The sequence below is a fragment of the Cibotium barometz genome, chromosome 20, assembly GCF_041138505.1.
Source record: "Cibotium barometz isolate CiBa-2024 chromosome 20, ASM4113850v1, whole genome shotgun sequence".
In the NCBI taxonomy this organism is placed as follows: Eukaryota; Viridiplantae; Streptophyta; class Polypodiopsida; order Cyatheales; family Cibotiaceae; genus Cibotium; species Cibotium barometz.
Window position 1 is genome coordinate 30924980 of NC_141065.1, and position 19634 is coordinate 30944613.

At 45.0% G+C, this 19634-nt stretch overlaps 1 protein-coding gene across 4 annotated transcripts in view; it reads right to left on the minus strand.

Moving 5' to 3' along the window:
- The window catches only part of LOC147627784 (uncharacterized), a 66988-nt gene that overhangs the window by 11433 nt on the left and 35921 nt on the right, over positions 1–19634 (minus strand). For 2 of the 4 annotated variants that reach the window (XM_086814749.1, XM_086814745.1), the window contains 2 exons: positions 11857–12016; positions 11666–11770 (listed from right to left, as the gene is read on the minus strand). In XM_086814749.1, the coding sequence (XP_086670875.1) occupies positions 11666–11770; positions 11857–12016 (265 nt within the window). Of the gene's footprint in view, positions 1–2716; positions 3816–6614; positions 6686–11665; positions 11771–11856; positions 12017–19634 lie in introns of those variants that run through there. The other 2 variants (XM_086814746.1, XM_086814748.1) reach the window with 2 other exon arrangements.

Genomic DNA, 19634 nt, shown 5'->3' on the forward strand with positions numbered 1-19634 from the left:
TAAAGAAATACCGCAAGGGGCGCCAAGCTTTGGGGCCAACAGGTGTCGCTGTGTTTTCAGATTTGGGCACTCTAGCTCCAATCTGCTTTGTTTCACATCTAGACTACAAGTGGACGGGTGATTGCTAATCTACCGCACTTATCAGAGGCCGGTTTCACCTTCCATCCCACTTGAGCTTCTACTCCAAGTTCTCTTCCTCCAAGCTCTTCCCATACTTCATCTTCTCTACGCTCTCTCCTCTACTCCACGCTTTAGCCCTTCTCTTATCCATCATGCCTCGGGAGAAGCATGAGGCTTTTGATTTGCATTGCCTCAATGTGGAGAAGGACACCAAGAAGTCCAACTCCCATCATTGGACATGCCGATATTGCGGCAAGTCATACACCAGTGGAACAACAAGGCTTCTCCAGCACCTTTCAAAGATTGGGGGACAAGTTGCCCCATGCAAGGAGATTCCGCAAAGCATTGCCGATGACATTTCGTGGAAGATGAGCGGCAGCTCAAATTCAAGTAGAGGAGCATCATCAACACACGCACTGGCACCACCACCAGCACCACCATCGGCACATGATGAAGCGGCCACCGGCTCTTTCATTGGTGTATCCTCCACTGCCACTTCCACGGATGCACGGTCCGCCTCCGCACTGGGCAAAAGTCAAAGGGTGGTGGAGTGTGAAGGGGTGCAACCCTCTCTCCACCAAGTCACGGGTAGTGTGAGAGGTTCGGTTGCATTCCTTAAGGAGCGGCAACGCCTTGCAGAGATAGAGATTGCTCGCACCATTATTGAATGCAATCTTGCCTTCAATGTACTCCAAAAGGAGCAATGGAAGAAGATGGTGACGGCGATTGCGAATGTGGGCCCATGTGAGGGGTGGACGGGGGTCTCTTACACGGCTATGCGCACGAGGAAGATTGATGAAGAGAAGGAGAGAATTGATCGAGCCCTTGACCCGATTCGAGCCGCATGGACGAAGTATGGATGTTCTATTCTCACAGATGGATGGAGTGATCAAAGGAAGCGTGGCATTATCAACATCCTTGTGTCTTGCCCGCTTGGCACATACTTCTTGCGTGCGGTTGACACCGGGAGAAGGGGGAGAAAGACTACCGGGAGTTTCATCTACCGCCATATTAGGCAAGCGATCATAGAGGTAAGCATTATTTTACTTAAGTGTGGCTGATTTTGTCATTTGTGCAAAGCCCTCAACTCATATGATTTATCTACCATGTAGGTTGGGGCTCAAAACGTGGTGCAAGTCATCACCGACAATGCATCAAATTGTCGACGCATGGGCCGAGGAGGAATTCCCCACCATTGTGTGGACTCCATGTGCGAGTCATTGCATTGACTTACTCATGGAGGATGTGGCGACGCTCGGGTGGGTGAAGAGGATTGTGCAACAAGCTACATCTATTGTCAACTTCTTCATGCTAAAGGTGAAGGTGCTTGCTGTGTTTCATGAGCATAGCAGGCTTGACTTGAAGAAGCCATCGGCCACCCGCTTTGCCTACATGTGGCTGGTTTTGGAGCGTCTATACGATGTGAGGCCCGCCCTTCGCCAGACAGTTGTTTCCACCATGTGGAACGAATGGGATGAGCACGTCACTGAAGAGGCCAAAGCCATGCAACGCTTTTGCCTAGAGGAGAGATTTTGGACTAGAGTTCGAGCAATTGTCATTGCTATGACTCCATTCTATAGGCTCTTGCGGATGACAGATTGCGAGGGGTCCACCATGGGCCTTCTTGTCCACTTCTTTAGAGCTGCCCTTATGGAGTTGGAGGCTTGCACAGACATACTTCTTGTCTACAATTTTTAAGTTTAGGAAGTATTTTTTTTTAAAAAACGTACTAATATCGTACCGTACCTCAAAAAATTTTAAGGTACCAATTAGTACCGTATTTTATCGTACCGTACCGTACCGTACCTTTCGTACTAACTAACCATGCTTGGCCCTCAACCTGGCTTGTCTCCCCTCCCCACAGAACGTAATCTTCCTCCGAGAGGCACCAGCCATGGAGGGAGCACCCCTTTCTTTCTCTGAACATTTTACCTTTACGCAGGATTGTAGTCCCCCACGGGCAGACATTTGTTTTTTACTAATAGAAGGATCGTTTCTAGAAAAAAAAAGGTACATCTTCCATTGAACATGGGGATCATACGCACATCTTGAGTCAATAGTTACTCTAACTATTCGTAGGAGGATTTTGCAAGTAGCAAATCTCTTTGTTTGAATTGCATACGAGACAGATATTGATCTGCTCATGGGAGATCCAAGCTACAATCCTCGCACATATCTTTGAACAAGCTCTTTGGCCAAAGAACTGATTGCAATCAGGGACAAAAAATTTAGTCTTTTGAGGTATTCAATATTCTCTAGATTTGTTGTGTTGCCATAATTGAAAATCCCTATTCAGCCCTTTTTAGGCCTTTTCACATACTCAGCCCCTAAATGAGCCTTGGGCGCTTCGCCTAGGATTGTTTTAGGCTGGTGCCTATGGGAGGCAGAAACCTGCACAAAGTGGCTCCACATCTCTACCATGCTGATTTTTTCAAGTGCACGGTAGGATTCAAAAAGGCTGGGATCGAAGGCACCCCAGTCACAGTGCAGCATTGGAACTATCATGGGTGTTCCCCCCACCCCTCCTTTATGAGGAGCATGGTGATGGCGTTGCACTTCAGCTGACACATTTCAGGATCACTGCCATCACAGCACCGATGACCCCCGTGTCCTCTTGGACCCCCGACACCCACACTGACCAGAGGTGGGAGATTATGAGCAGCATCGCCACTACTCCCACCCCCCAGCAGAGTCCATTAACTACATTTGGACGGACATTATCCACACCCTTCATGGACATTGGGATTGATTTGGCAGGACACTCTGATCACATGCGGCAACGCCGCGCGGCCTTCCTGCGTGCTTGGAGCAATGCCCCTTCATCACCAGCAGGGATAGTGATATCACTTGGCACTATATGCCCTCACTGTGCCTCTTCCCCCCTCCACACAGAATGTAGTCTTCCTCTGAGAGCCGCCAGCCATGGAGGGAGCATCCCTTTCCTTTCTCTGAGCATTTTACCTCTACGGAGAATTGTAGTCCCCCACGGGCAGACATTCGTTTTCAACTGATAGAAGGATCTTTTCTGGAAACAAAAGGTACATCTTCCATTGAACATGGGGATCATACGTACATCTTGAGTCAATAGTTACTCTAACTATTCATAGGAAGATTTTGCAAGTAGCTAATTTCTTTGTTTGAATTGCATATGAGACAGATATTGATCTATTGACAGGTACATTTAAGTTTACCTAGAGTTGATTTCTTGCACCTGAAATTGATTATAGATGTGCCTTGATTATAAGCAGTGAGCAGACTTCTAGAGCTGATTCTGAGTTGAATTTAAGGAGTGACTGCTGCTCATCCGCAAGTTATCAATACCAACCTTTACTCTCAACAATTAAGCTTGACCATACTTTGGGATGCTCATGGGAGATCCGAGCTATAACCCTCACACATTCTTTGAACAAGCTCTTTGATCAAAGAACTGATTTCAATCAGGGACAAAAAGTTCAGTGTTTTGAGGTATTCGATGTTCTCTGGATTTGTTGTGTTGCCATAATTGAAAATCCCCATTCGGCCCCTTCTAGGCCTTTTTACATACTCAGCCCTTAAATGAGCCTTGGGCACCTCGCTAGGATTGTTTTAGGCTGGTGCCTATGGGTGGCTGAAACCTGACCAAAGTGGCACCACATCTCTGCCATGCTGATTTTTTCCATCTCTGCTCTGTAAAAATTGCTCCTTTTGTTCCCAACCTGCCATACCCATAAGCTATTGTCTTACAAACTTGAAAACCCATCATAGGCACACACCTAATCTAGCATAAGCATCCTAAGCATCAATGTCACACTTGACCTTTCACACTTCAAATAAATAGAACTCACAAATGGCCAGCACTCTGCTAAATCCTAACCCTGTCTCTCATAGTTTCCCAATAGATGCATCCAAGTCTAGAGAAAGATGCATGTCCTCAAAGATGGAAATGGAGGCCACCATAGCCCCCACTAGGCCACAAGGCAGATTTTGGTAATTAGAGATGTTGTCTTTGTTGAGAACTCAGATCAGCCCATGCTTTTATGCAAAAAACAGCAAAGTGTATGGTCACATGACATCTTTGATACACTCCTACCTTTGTAAAATGCCGGACAGTCATATGTGGAGCAAATGAATTCTCAACAAGGCGCTGCAAGTAAGCCCATAGTGACTGAAAATCAACTCGAATTTCAGCCCACATATCAACCTATTGATAAGGCAATTGTGGATGATGCAATGGATGAGGAAAGAGAGTAGCTATACATGAGTCTAAACATATGCCGAAATGGCTGGTGCAAACATTGCGGGATAGCAAATTAGCTAATCCTTTGCCTAGCAGAATATATGCATGTTCTCATCATGCATCTTATTCTTTTGTGAATCATGCTCTCATTGCCAGTATATGCAATGAAGAGAAACCTGTTTCCTTTGAGGAAGCTCAAGAAAATGATCATTGGATGCAAGCCATGCAAGATGAGTATGACTCAATCCTCACAAATGACACTTGGTATTTGGCAAATTTGCCTTAAATTAAAAACACCATTAGTACGAAGTGGGTTTATAAGCTTAAGCGTAAAGCTTATGGTAGCGTTGGATTGCTACAAGGCAAGGCTTGTTGCAAAGGGTTTTGCTCAAGAGCAGGGCATAGATTATGATGAGACTTTTGCCCTCATGACTCATATGACCACAATCCTGACCTTAAGCAGACTCCCAGAGCATGGTACGAGAAGATAAGCACATACTTAATTGCAAAAAGTTTTTGTAAACAGTCCAAGTGAGAGTACCATTTATGTAAAGAGTAGTAAGAATTGTTTATTGGTCATCGTTTTATACATTGATAACATGCTACTCACAAAAACCTGACGAGGAGAAGATTTCAACCTTTAAGGTTTGGGGTCTCCAAGTTGAGCAGGTTTATACACAGTCCCAAAAGTAAGCATTAGAAAGCTGCCAAGCAAGTATTCCGATACTTGCAATGCACTCAGTCCCTTGGGCTATTCTATGCTAAGGGGGGTGATTCAAATGCATGCTTTTACTGACTCCAATTGGTGGATATTATGACACGTGAGTGTCCACTAGTGGCTTGTGCTTTCGTCTCCATGATTCATGTATATCATGGCTCAACACGAAGCAGCCGACGGTAGCTCCTTCGAGCTATGAAGCTGAGTACAACGTAGCTTTTATAGCCATTGTGGGGTGTGTATGGCTCAGATGCCTTTTGGCAGATCTTGGTGTTGAACGAAAGTCCCCCACCTCCATCTTCACTGACAGCCAGAGTGCATTGGCTGTTGTGAGGAACCCATTGTGAGTGAGTGTGTAAGTGACCTTATCATGTTACTTCACTTATTCTCATCAATCTACATTGAGTGTTGTGCTTATCTCTATCTTTGCCTGCTTGCTGCATGTGTGTGTGTGTTGCTACCATTGTCTCCACCTTTGTCTCCACTCGAACAACTCTCTCATTTTTCAAAAGGTGTAAGCCCAACAAGGCGTGCTGTGATAGACTCAACATGTCCAAGAGATAAAGATATATATAGAGAGAGAGAGGGGAGAGAGAGAGAAGGGAATGGGGATCTTGCACAGTACACCACATTGAGCGGGAAACAGACCCCGTTCCCTTTCAAGAATTTATTCAGAAACAATCCACAGGCACGTTGGCCAAGGATCAATACAATCAATGAATACAAAACAAACAGATATACCGATGTAGGATATCCAAGTCAATGTCAATGTCGAGGCACAAGATCTTTGATGCCAAGCACACCATGGGGATGACCCACAAGTATCTCTCACCCGGCTAGTACCAAATCTAATATTCCAATGAATCCAAGTCCAATGAATCCAAATCCAAGTCCAAGTCCACGTCCAAGTCCAAATCCAAGTCCAAGTCTAGATCCAAGTCCAAGTCCAAGTCTAGATCCAAGTCCAAATCCAAGTTCAAATCCAAATCCAAGTCTGGATCCAAATCCAAGTTCCATGTTCATGTCCAAGCTTCATGCCCAAGCTATATGTCCAAGTTCCATGTTTATGTCCAAGCTTAATGTTCCATGTCCAAGCTCTATGCCCAAGTTCTCCATGTCTAAGCTCTATGTCCAAGTCCAAGAAACACTCGCTCAACCCATGAGTAATCTCTGCAACTCCTATAGCCTTGTCCATGAAGAAAACCATGGAAAAGCTCTTTCTCGCAAGAAAACTAATATAAAACCTGTTTGAATGGTTTTCGGGCGATAAAAACCTCCAAAAAAGAAGTTATTAGGGTTTTTGGAGCAGTTTTAGGGTTTTTGAAATTTCTGTCCATACAGCTCCGTATCGCCCATGCATATGCCCATACAAGTCTAGGGCTAACCATACATCTGAAAAGCAAGTTGGAGGTGTTGTTGGCGAAGAAGAAGCTCTCCATGATCATAATGATGCCCACACATACACTCCACGATCTCCTTCATGATGCTAAAAGAGAGGTTCAAGCCTTTTTATACTTGAAGAGGGCTTTGCTTTTTGCTTGACTTTTTGCTTTTTCTTGCTTTTGACCAAGAATGGTGCTTTTTCTTAATCAAACCTTATGGTCCCTGTCCCCATGTTTTCTTCCACCTGTCTGGTGTCAGGGCATGGATTTCATCATGTGAAATAGAGCTAGGAGGGCCAAATAGTTACAAAAGGGATGCACCATTCACAAAGAAAAGACTTATTTATGACTTGTTTACATAAAAACGTAACAAACGTTTACCCATCCCATTCCAAAAACATCACTTATTTCGTTACACAATCAAAGGACTAGTATTCAAAAACTTTAAGCACTATCCACTTATGCAAACTTTGAATCTTGTTATTGTAATCTAATAAGTTTCTGTATTTTCATGAAGTTGGCAATGCTCTATCAAGGATGGCATGCTCTACATGCTCATGAGAATCTTCCCAATTAAAAAAGCACCAATGCTCAGCTCATCAACTTGGATGGAATAAAGTATAATATGCTTGCAATGGATGCAACCTTCCTTGTGCAAAACACGCACACCAATTCCTCCCTTCACTCAGCTCCGTGACAACATTCAAAAGAATCCCAACCAAGCTCAATCTGTTGTAAACAGGAGCATGGCCAAAGAGATCTTAATAAACCATTAGATAAAAGAATGGATGCAAAATTTATCACAGGCATGTCTGCTATGAGTACTCGCAAAAGACACCACACTAGGGGTTGAAGATGCCCCACCACCACCTTTTTGCCCCTGGGCAAGGGCCTCCAATATCAAATTTCAATGCCAAGGACCTTCCTCTTAACCACGATCACAACTAGACCACACCCACATAGCCGTCGTTCGCCCAATTAGCTAGATCCAACACTTCAACCCAAGATCTAAGGGCATCATTGACCCTTGTGCGCCAAACAAGAGCCCTTTTACCCAATGTACAAACACCTCCCTTTCCTAAACCAAGGGCATCACTGATCCTCGTGCACCAAACAAGAGCCCTCTTACCTGATGTACAAAAACACTTTCCTTTCCTAAACCAAGCCCAAACCTTCTCCTAGATCGGCAACATTCCAATATATTTATACGTATATGTCCACCTAGCCAATGTCCAAGAGAGCAAGACAACCCAACACATTAATGTGAAGCCCAAATAATAAGTCGCTGATGTTGTACATTTGCACTACGCTTCAAAGTCATGGTTCCAAGGATATTGCTCAACTAATGTCCAAAGGCCATAAAATAAGAGTGACACGGGAATATGAAGCCTTGAGCTTACTCGAGCGGCAATGCTTCCAAGCACATTTCTAGGAGCCCAGGACAAAGGATTGGCTTTTTGACACCCTTTTCACACCGGCCTTGATGTATGGAGCAACCTTTTAGTACCAGATTTATCCGATGAGGATTGGCAGCGAGCTGAGAGGCCCCAAGTCATGATGTTCTCCCGTATGATCTGCAACAAACCATCAGTCCCACACCAAATTATCCAGGCAAAGTACAGTAAGTGCCAAGTCGGGCTGTGTAAAGCGCCCGTTAATTTGGGTGAACGCTTGCTAAGAATGGCATAAAGGTATTTTTCGTGTGTTTTTTTTTAAAGCAAGTGGGTGTGGTTAAACTCTAAGGTGCCTATCTTTTTTGAGGAAAAACGTGCAAAGGATGGACCTGGTACTTTATCAAAGGCACCCTCCTTATTTATAGTGGGAAAGCACATGTGTGTTTTTTTCACCTATAAAAGCGTGGGTTAGGGAGTCTTTTACTTGTCTTACCTTGTTCGGAGGTGACAAAACCTTGGACACGATCTATTGTGAGGCTTCAGAATACGGTTTCCAACTCTCATGCATGGAGTATTGGTAAGTGGGTGGTTTTGCATGTTTTCTCATCTTTCCTCGCATGAAATAGCGTGCTTTTCCCTCTCTTTAATTTATGAAATTCAGAATCAGCACATAGTTTTCTTGCAGCACCACCTTTTTTTATTCTCCATGGAGCTCACACATCGCTTTAATGACGACCTGTCGGACCATGAGGACAACCCTCAACCCGATGGGAAGCCTATTGAGGTCCACATGGAGGAGGTTGAAGGTGTGGAAAAATCTTACTTTGAGGAGCAAATGGCCAAACTCTGAGCCAACTTACAGGCTGATATGCAGCAGTCGCGGAACTAGGTGATACTCCTACAGAGGGAAGTCCTTGGATCAGCACCTACTACTCATACGGTTGCAATCGCGCATTCTTTCACGCCGAACGCTTTTGCGAGCGAGAAGAAGGAGAGGACACAAGAGGTTGTAGACTCCTAGCTCAACTCGAGGAATGTGCACTTTGAGTTTCACCTTTCCCATACGCTTGGAAGATTCAAATTGTGAGGGGTCTCCTGAAGGGAAAGACGCTTACTTGGTGGAGAGAACTCGGGGATAAACACGCTACTTGGGCATATTTTGAGGCACAGTTTTGCAACAACGAGTTCCTCTAGGCTGAGAACGAGTTTGATGTTGTGGCCAAGTTTCTAGAGTTGGATATACGCAACATGCTGTTTGACACGTTTTTACATTGGTTGCAGAATCTGGAGGATGACCAAAAGGAGCAAACACTACCACGCTTGGAGGTGATCGAGACAAATGGAGAACAACCCATCTGAGAGTCCACTCCAATATCCAAGGACAGAGAGGAGTCATCAAGTGAACTTCAGGTTTTTCTCTCCAAATCCATTGAAGAGGAGGATGAGATGAGCGATTCCACAATGATATCTACCATGCTAGCTTAGCATCCAACGGCAAAGGGGTTGGTTCCAATGTCTGCCCCTACCGAGAAGGCAGTGGCAAAGACATCATTGGAGACAAAAACAATCATCGCATGACGCTTGAGGATGCCATCAAGTATGCTAGAATTTACGAGGAGACCACCGCTAGCCAGAATCAAAATCAGAAACAGGACATCTCACACTCTCGGCAATTCCGAGCAAGGTTCCCAACGTAAACGTAAGGTTTAGGTTTGGGAAGGCTTCACAGAATAAAAATCAAACCCAGACTTCAGGTGATTCCAATCTAAAGAAACAGAAGAAAACCCATCAAAGGTCTCTGAACTTTCCAAGATGGCAGGTGCTTCGTTTGTGGTCAGAAGGGCCATATGAGAGTGAATTGTCTGCAAGCGAAGAAAATGCCCAAGACATCTCACGTGACAAAAGTAAACGGTAACCCTAGAATCTCTTTCATTGATACTACAATTTTAGATCATAGTACCTATATGGTGTGCAACTTCGACATGTCGGTCTTCAGTCCCAATGATCTTATACGGATATATGGATCGGCATTGCGGAAGACTGTGCACATCCTTTGACCCTCGTAGTACTCATAACTTCGTTAATGCCAAACTTGTGCAGAAGTTGAGAGTGGAGTCGTGGGGCATGGACAGATTTGGGACCGGCGAGTTTCTTAGCTGCCGATCTCCATCCAAGATTATACAAAGGTCCTAGATTTCTTGATTATGGATCTAGATAGGGTTGATGTTATTATATGAAAGAAATGGTTTTATAGCCATGATGTGCATGTCAATTGGAAGAGTCATACTTTGTCCTTTGTTATGGAGAGTCTCCCTATTTGTCTCAAGGATGATATTACAATCCCACCCTCTACTTTTGTAAATTCAGCAGAACTTCATAATATTATTGGAAATTCAGATTATGAGGTGTACCAGTGTGTTTTTAATCCCCTTTTATCTAATGTTAATTGTAGTTTGAATATGGTTAAGTTGGATGCTTGGGAGACAGAGGTTTTAGCGGACATTAAGGCGGACTTTCCCGATGTCTTTCCTACTAAATTGCCTTATGGTTTGATGCCCAATAGGTCGGTAGATCATAAGATTGATTTGCTTCCGGGGTCTCAGCCTCTCAGTATAGCACCTTGCAAATAAGCCAGCTGAAAGAGAATGAATTTGCCCGACAATTATTCGAATATCTTCGGATGAGACAGATACGCAAGAGTAAATCTTCTTGGGAGGCTCAAGTGCTTTTGAAGCACAAAAAGGACGGTACTTGGCAGATGTGTGTAAATTATAAAAAGTTGAATAAGGTTACGATAAAGAATAGGTATCCTCTTCCCAGAGCGAATGATTTGATAGATACGTTGCAAGGTGCTACCTATTTTACGAAGATTGACCTTCGTACTAGTTATCACCAGATACGTATAACCGAGGAGGTCTTTGAGATAGGTTTCTGTACGCAATATGGCCATTACGAGTTTCTCGTATTGCCCTTTGGGCTCACCAATTCTCTTGCTACATTTCAACAGATGATGAATGATCTCTTTCGACGTTATTTAGGAAAATTCATTGTAGTGTTCTTAGATGATATTCTAGTTTATAGTCCTACCCTCGAGGAGCATGTTGAGCATCTCAAGGTAGTCTTGGGGATTCTAAGACGGGAACGACTATATGCTAAACTCTCTAAGTGAGAGTTCTTCTATAAGGAGCTCACATACCTAGGTCATCAAATTTCTCACGATAGTACAAGCAGATCCACAAAAGGTGTTGGATTGGCCAGTACCTCAGACAGTGAGGCGACTTCGGGCATTCTTAGGATTCACTATCTTTCTTAAAAAGTCAGTGAAGGATTATTCGAGTCTGACTTTGCTCTAAGAGGACAGGGACATAAGTCCAATAGTCCTATTACCTGGAATGAGAGGCCTAACGAGACTTTCCACACTCTCAAGCTTAAGGTGAAGGAAGCACCTACTTTAGCCTTACCAAATCCTTGTCAACCATTTGTGGTTGAGACTAAAACGATGACTTTGTCAAGAGAAAGTTACAGAACTTTAAAGTTGATGGCCTTTCTTGTTTTGTAAACTTAAACATGCTTTGAATTAGAGCATAGTGAAAAGTTCATCACACACAACACAGTTTGACTCGATGTTATCTTGATGCATAGCTTACTGCATGCAAACTACTGTTACTAAATGGGTCTGCTAGATACATATTGTGAAGCATGTTTGAATCTCTGTTTGATTTATGCCTGCATATTTAACTTCAAAAAGTAACTAATCTCAATTGCAGCCCTTCCAAGAAAATGCCCCACAAAGTCCATTAATATTTTGGAACAGGAAGTAAAAGATGGTACACACCTGTCGTGATATTGAAGCATGGTCTAGAATCACATTGCAATCTGCTCCTCGGCCAAAGGAAATGCTACTGTGATTCAAAGGTAGGTTGCCAATGTTTTCTCCATGCTGACCAAAACTTATATCAATTCCAATATTGTACCCAACTTATTAAAAGTAAAGCTCCCAACACAAACTAACAAGAAATAACTTACCTTTATGACATCCAAGTGCCAAATTGTATCATTACCACTAACCGTGAGCGGTTTTGGTTCGGAATTAAGACCACCAAAGTCTAATACACGAGAATACTCGTGCAACGCAGACAAAAAACCCGAGTTTGGATTTACCTTGCTTCGCTGCTCCTTCAGAAACCTTCAAAACCAACAAAACAAAGTCAAATGCAATCAAGTGATGAAACCCGTGTGCAGTTAACTCTGCACAAGTGAGTGAACGCCCACATACTTGCACTTCATCTCCTTTGCTGAAAGTTGAAAAGGCTGGGCTCATGATGACCTGCTCAAAGATAGAACCTCGTGCAAGTCTAAATGCAAGCCCATGTGTTGGTATCTATTCATGCCATTCAGGCTTGGACACCGAACAAAGATCTAATCAGTTATGACAGCAAAGTGATGGCTCTAGAATAACTGAAACACAGCTAAACACGCGGATCAAAAAGCAGATGGGTGCACCCGAGTGTGTGTGAATAGGCAAGTCTGGCACAGACAGCAGGACAAAGGTAAGCAGTGGCAGTGCTGGGCAGGAGAGAGCTCACCAGGCCAAATTGGACAGCCCTACCAGGTGCATCAAAGTGCCATTGAGGTGCCGTTTGCACATCCAAGGAAGGGGCCAGTTGATTAGCACGCTAATTGCTGGTTGGTCCATAACAGGGCACCATCAACCTTGTAAGCTGGACAACTTAGCTGAGTATAGTCACCCCCCTACAGAGGCCTAAAAACTACAAAATCTCTCTTTCACTTCATACCCCAATAGGCAGCACATGAAATAGGCAGGCACTGGAGATCAATCAAATCAGATGCCATATGGCTGTTGTGGCCTTGTCACATGTATATGTCTTCAGCTTTATGTGCCAAGTAGGGTAGCGGAGGTGAGGCTGGGTTTACTAGACTTTTTTGAGTCCTCAAACGAAGGAACACGATTGACTAAGTGACACTAAGAGTTGGTTAGGATTTGCACATACTGGGTAGACCAATCATAGCTGCAAGAAGCACCTGGCCATATGGAAATGGAAGTCTAGAGTGATTACAAGACAAGATCATAAGAGTCAAAGAAAGATTAAACAAGGATCAAAATGATCAAGAACAGCCACAAAAGACATAAAGACCAAAGATTCTGTCAAAACCAAGCTGGAAATTAGAAAAGCAAGTGTCCCACATATTAAACCGAGTGCTCCACACTTGGAGGGACATTCAGAGTCTGTGGAGCCTAAAACTACACCGGCCAGGTGTGAACGCCCTTGGGCACCGTCTTGTGAACAATATGCACGTCACACTTAATATGTAAAAGCCACATTGCACATACTGGCTGAATGATACATCATTGCACAAGATAATTTGCAAAAGAGACAATCACTGGGGCCGCGAACGGGCTGACCCCCCCTCAATACTGAAGTATAGTATTGGAGTATTTAAATCTGTACAAAGTTCCAAGGGCTTGCCAGCCAGATAACCCAATGCAATGAAAGTACGAAGACAAGTTACCCGCACAAAAGTGTGTCGGAGTAGTTTGTTGATGCCGGACTCGTCGAATGAGTGAGTCTAAATAGCCTGGCCACTAGTCTCATACACCTAGAGGGAAGTGAACCCGAAACTGTCGTTCCGAGACCACACCTAAGCAAGCGCTCTCGTTCCAAAGTGTGGCTCACACACTCACAGAGACCATGGTTCAAACCTCCCGCGCACGAGTACACAAACGGGTACTGGTAAGCAGTGTCAATAGTAGGTACTCAAACAAGTACACTTGGTGCCGGTTCACAGCATGTACATCTAGTACTATAGATGTAGGATGATAATCAGCATGTACTTGCAGGCACAGTAGGGTTTTCAGCTTGTACTTGCAGGAACAGTTAGGGTTTCATCTTGTACTTGTTGCAAGTAAAAATAGGAGTTTCAACTCATACTTGCAAGTACAGTTAAGGTTTCAGCTTGTACTTGCAAGTACAATTAGGGTTTCAGTTTGTAGTTGTAGATACATTCAAGTACAGCAGGTGCAGTAGGCGGCTACAACAGGTACAGTAGGTGCCCACAGCAAGTGCCCAGCAGGCGGCTACAGCAGGTACAGCAGGTGCCCACAAAAAATACACAGCAGGTATAGTTAGTACATTAGGTACAGTAGGTGCCCACACAGCAGGTTCAGCAGGTACAGTAGGTGTCCACAGCAAGTACACAGCAGGTACATGTACAGTCAGGTTGTCATGGCCCTGTGAAAATGGAACAGCACAAGTGTGGGCATGGTGGTTGCAGAGTCAGAATATTTTATGATTCACATGGGGGGTGCCCGGACAGAGTTTAAGATGTGTGGACATCCCTAGGTGTGAAGGGGGGAACTAGAAACATTAAACTTTAATGTTTATTAAAGTTTGCCCCTAGGCCTTAGTGGCCCTAGGGACTTATTAAAGTTGGGGGCCCTAGGGATTATTTTGGGGAGGAGCCACTTTTGGAGTAGTGCTTCTCTCTCCTCCCCCTCTCTCTAGCTTTTGGGAAAGGAATCGTGGAGGAGCCTTCAAGCGCATGTACACAGGCGTGGAGAAGCTGGAGAGCAAGTCGACTGCAAATTTTGGAGTGCTGCTGCTGTTTTTCTGAGTGTAAATCAGCCGTACAGCACTGTACGGCCAGATCTGTGCAAGTACACTCTCTTTCTCTCTCTCTGGTACAAGCTGTGGGTCTTCTTCACTGCTGGACTGGCTGCGCACAGGACCAGAACAGGCTGTGCAGACAAGGTTCAGCAAGTACAGTACTGTACGGCTGCCGTACAGTGTACGGACAGCCAGGTACAGCAAGTACAGTTGCTGCAGGCGGTGCAGACAGTTGCTGGACAAGCCTGGTTACACAGATTCAGGCGACCAGAATCAGGACAGCTGGCTGCTTGTGCAAATACGATTCTTGGCACGTATCCCGAGGTGGTACAGACGGGTACGGGGCTGTTTTTCAGATCTGTACATTCAAAGTCAGCATAAAGGTAAACAAGGGCTGGATATTCATGAACATAGACATCGTGTCGATGGCGTTCAACTGATGGAACTTTCAGCTTCTCTTTGCTTTGGATTCGGGACTGTTTTGGGACAGTTTATGGGCTGTTTTTGTTTGGTTGCAAATTCAGCAATGTACTTGGGTTTCTGGCTACAAGTACAGGTCATGTGGTTATGTTTCTTGGCATGGGAGTGAAGCAAGCTCGCATGGCTGCGTGCTCATGGAGCAAATTGTTTTCTTCCTGCTAGAAAGGAACAGTGGGACCTACAGTTATGGGCATCTCTATGTTGCCAGATGTTTCATGAGGGAACAGGTAACTAGATGTATGGGAAACAGGACAGAAGTTTCAAAGGGAAACAGGCCTAAGGGTTTCATGTGGAAACAGGTCGTAGGTTTTCTCGAAGAAACATGTTATTTGGGTTTCTCCAGGAGATAGGTCACATGCAAGCAGAAGGTACAGGAATGGACACATGTTTGGTACAGCCTTGCTACTGACAAGACAGGGGACAGGGAATCCATGACAGAGATGGATAGTACCCTTGGATGGTAGAGAGGGTTTGTACAGGTGTGTCGACTGTATGTTATGCTGTGTTGTGATACTCTTCTGAGAGACAGTTTGGGAGTCTGTGTTGTGATACAGGAGCACTGGATGTGCCAGGGTGTGATGCTGTTCATAGTGTGAGAGGCTATGGATGGTTGTGGCAGCCTTGATCATGGGAGAAAGCTTCTGTATGCAGACTCAATGTGAGAGAGTCTTTTGATATGAACAATGGCTGGACTTGTTTGTGGATGCCGTGTGGACAAGAAGCCAGATGCAGATTCTTTGCAGGCTTCAGGAGTTCTACTGGGACGGCTGAGTTCCCAGCCTTATATTGTAATCAAAACTCTTATATTCAATTAAAGAAATACCGCAAGGGGCGCCACTGCGATTTGGGGCCAATCGGTGTCCGTGTACTTTTTGCAGGAGCACTCTAGCTCCCCCTGTTTGTTTTCCTTTTCTAGGTCCTCAATGGTGTTGAAGCGTCTTGTGTGCAAATGTTTGTTTCACCGCCCTTTGTTTATCAGAGGCCGGTTTACAAGGTTCCGTTGCCGGGACACATCGTCGACTTTTTCAAGGAGGCGAGTCCGTGGTTGCTTTGGTCGGGACAATCGCCAACTTTCCTAAGGGGGCGAGCTCGTGGTTGTCTCATGAGAGTCACATCAAAAGCTTCAACATGAGGAAAGTGAAAAGGAAGTGCAGGACACAGTACAGGATTTTGTGTCTTTGCCTATATGAGGTGAAGAGCAAGAGCTGAAGATGAAGTTCAGGAGAAAAGACACCAAGGACAAGAAGTAGTCGGCCAGGAACAAGAAGCAGTTGGAGTGTTATGGTGCAGGAGATGCGTTGAAGGCTATGGCTTTCGACAGTTTGTCACCGATGGTATCTTCATAGAGGCTTCATGGGTTCGGAAGACAGTTTCCTTCTATGTTTAGCAGTGGTGATCTACTATGCTTCATCGAGGACTTGTGCTTACCACTTGGGTGGAGTGCAAGCAGGTTTTGGGTGCCTGAGGATGTATCAGATGAGGCTCAGATGGAAGTGGAGGAACTTGACGAGGTTCTTATTCCTGAGCATATACTGGCACATATGGAAAGAAAGGTACAGGGTAAAGTTTCCCGTCGCTATCCTGTGAAGTTCAAGAGCTGTTCACTGATGGATACGAAGTGGATGGAGGAGGTTCACTGATGGATGCGCAGTGGATGGAGGAGGGTGATTTAGCAGATTCACCTCAGGAGTTGCAGCTTTATCTTGATGCCTATGAGTTGGAGTCGACTCTTGTTACGGCTCATTCAGGTTCAGCAGAGCATGGGTCTGGAGCATTACCTGATGCTCAAGAGGGGGGTAGCACCTCCACTCCCTTGTTACAGACAGGCTCATTTGTTATCTAGGAGTCGCTTGGTGACATCTTTGTATTCACCCGAAGGTACTGAGGCTGACAGTACATCTGCTTATGGGACTTCTATGATATTGTGTTCTAGACACATGAGATGATGGTTGAGTATGGTTCACAGTCGCGCGCACCTTGAACTATAACTGCAACTATGGATAACTCTATGGAGGACATAAGTCTTGCGAGCAGTCCTAGAGTTGGTTTGGTTCATGGAAATATGGATCGAACTCTGTTTGTGCATGTATGCATACACTTTTTGAGGTAGAGGTATTTTTGTATTCTGGTGCCATTGGATCCTGGTATCATTGAGAATACATTGGGAAAATACTCTGCATTGTGTCATGTGCTGCATGTATGTTGGTATGATACATCAAGTGCTTTATTATGTTCATGGGTGTGACTCCTGCGGAATGGCCATGAGACATATGTGGGAAAGTACTTACTGGATGTAGTGTTTGGATGCATTGACTGCTTTCATATGCTCATGTTTTACCTTCAGTCGTGGGTCCTGCGGGATGCCCATGGGCGTAAGGCTTGCGAGCAGCCCTTAGACTGTTACTTTGGAGTAGGTAGAGCATTTTGAGGAGCATATTGTTTGCGAATGCATGTATGTGTCATGCATATGTTTGTCATATGTAGAATGATGCATGATTTTGTTTTTGGCTAACACAGTTAACGTGTTTCCATTTGGTTTTAGACTTTTGCTGTAGGTTCTGAAGGAACAAGCAAGAGGACAGTGTGGCTTATTGTGCAGGATGATTGTTTTATCACCCAGATGCATTGGAAGGCCATTGTTTTTGCCATATGGGGTATCTTTGGATATTTTGATGCATCACCAGAATGCAATCGAGGACGCTTGCCATTTTTCAAGAGGGGGGTATGTCATGGCCCTGTGAAAATGGAACAGCACAAGTGTGGGCATGGTGGTTGCAGAGTCAGAATATTTTATGATTCACATGGGGGGTGCCCGGACAGAGTTTAAGATGTGTGGACATCCCTAGGTGTGAAGGGGGGAACTAGAAACATTAAACTTTAATGTTTATTAAAGTTTGCCCCTAGGCCTTAGTGGCCCTAGGGACTTATTAAAGTTGGGGGCCCTAGGGATTATTTTGGGGAGGAGCCACTTTTGGGGTAGTGCTTCTCTCTCCTCCCCCTCTCTCTAGCTTTTGGGAAAGGAATCGTGGAGGAGCCTTCAAGCGCATGTACACAGGCGTGGAGAAGCTGGAGAGCAAGTCGACTGCAGATTTTGGAGTGCTGCTGCTGTTTTTCTGAGTGTAAATCAACCGTACAGCACTGTACGGCCAGATCTGTGCAAGTACACTCTCTTTCTCTCTCTCTGGTACAAGCTGTGGGTCTTCTTCACTGCTGGACTGGCTGCGCACAGGACCAGAACAGGCTGTGCAGACAAGGTTCAGCAAGTACAGTTCTGTACGGCTGCCGTACAGTGTACGGACAGCCAGGTACAGCAAGTACAGTTGCTGCAGGCGGTGCAGACAGTTGCTGGACAGGCCTGGTTACACAGATTCAGGCGACCAGAATCAGGACAGCTGGCTGCTTGTGCAAGTACGATTCTTGGCACGTATCCCGAGGTGGTACAGACGGGTACGGGGCTGTTTTTCAGATCTGTACATTCAAAGTCAGCATAAAGGTAAACAAGGGCTGGATATTCATGAACATAGACATCGTGTCGATGGCATTCAACTGATGGAACTTTCAGCTTCTCTTTGCTTTGGATTCGGGACTGTTTTGGGACAGTTTATGGGCTGTTTTTGTTTGGTTGCAAATTCAGCAATGTACTTGGGTTTCTGGCTACAAGTACAGGTCATGTGGTTATGTTTCTTGGCATGGGAGTGAAGCAAGCTCGCATGGCTGCGTGCTCATGGAGCAAATTGTTTTCTTCCCGCTAGAAAGGAACAGTGGGACCTACAGTTATGGGCATCTCTATGTTGCCAGATGTTTCATGAGGGAACAGGTAACTAGATGTATGGGAAACAGGACAGAAGTTTCAAAGGGAAACAGGCCTAAGGGTTTCATGTGGAAACAGGTCGTAGGTTTTCTCGAAGAAACATGTTATTTGGGTTTCTCCAGGAGATAGGTCACATGCAGGCAGAAGGTACAGGAATGGACACATGTTTGGTACAGCCTTGCTACTGACAAGACAGGGGACAGGGAATCCATGACAGAGATGGATAGTACCCTTGGATGGTAGAGAGGGTTTGTACAGGTGTGTCGACTGTATGTTATGCTGTGCTGTGATACTCTTCTGAGAGACAGTTTGGGAGTCTGTGTTGTGATACAGGAGCACTGGATGTGTCAGGGTGTGATGCTGTTCATAGTGTGAGAGGCTATGGATGGTTGTGGCAGCCTTGATCATGGGAGAAAGCTTCTGTATGCAGACTCAATGTGAGAGAGTCTTTTGATATGAACAATGGCTGGACTTGTTTGTGGATGCCGTGTGGACAAGAAGCCAGATGCAGATTCTTTGCAGGCTTCAGGAGTTCTACTGGGACGGCTGAGTTCCCAGCCTTATATTGTAATCAAAACTCTTATATTCAATTAAAGAAATACCGCAAGGGGCGCCACTGCGATTTGGGGCCAATCGGTGTCCGTGTACTTTTTGCAGGAGCACTCTAGCTCCCCCTGTTTGTTTTCCTTTTCTAGGTCCTCAATGGTGTTGAAGCGTCTTGTGTGCAAATGTTTGTTTCACCGCCCTTTGTTTATCAGAGGCCGGTTTACACAGGTACTGCTGACACAGTAGGTACTGAGTCGGGTACTGCTGGTACAGCACGTACAGCAGCAGGTACAGTAGGCGGCTGCAGCAGATACAGCAGGTACAGCAGCAGATGCAGTAGG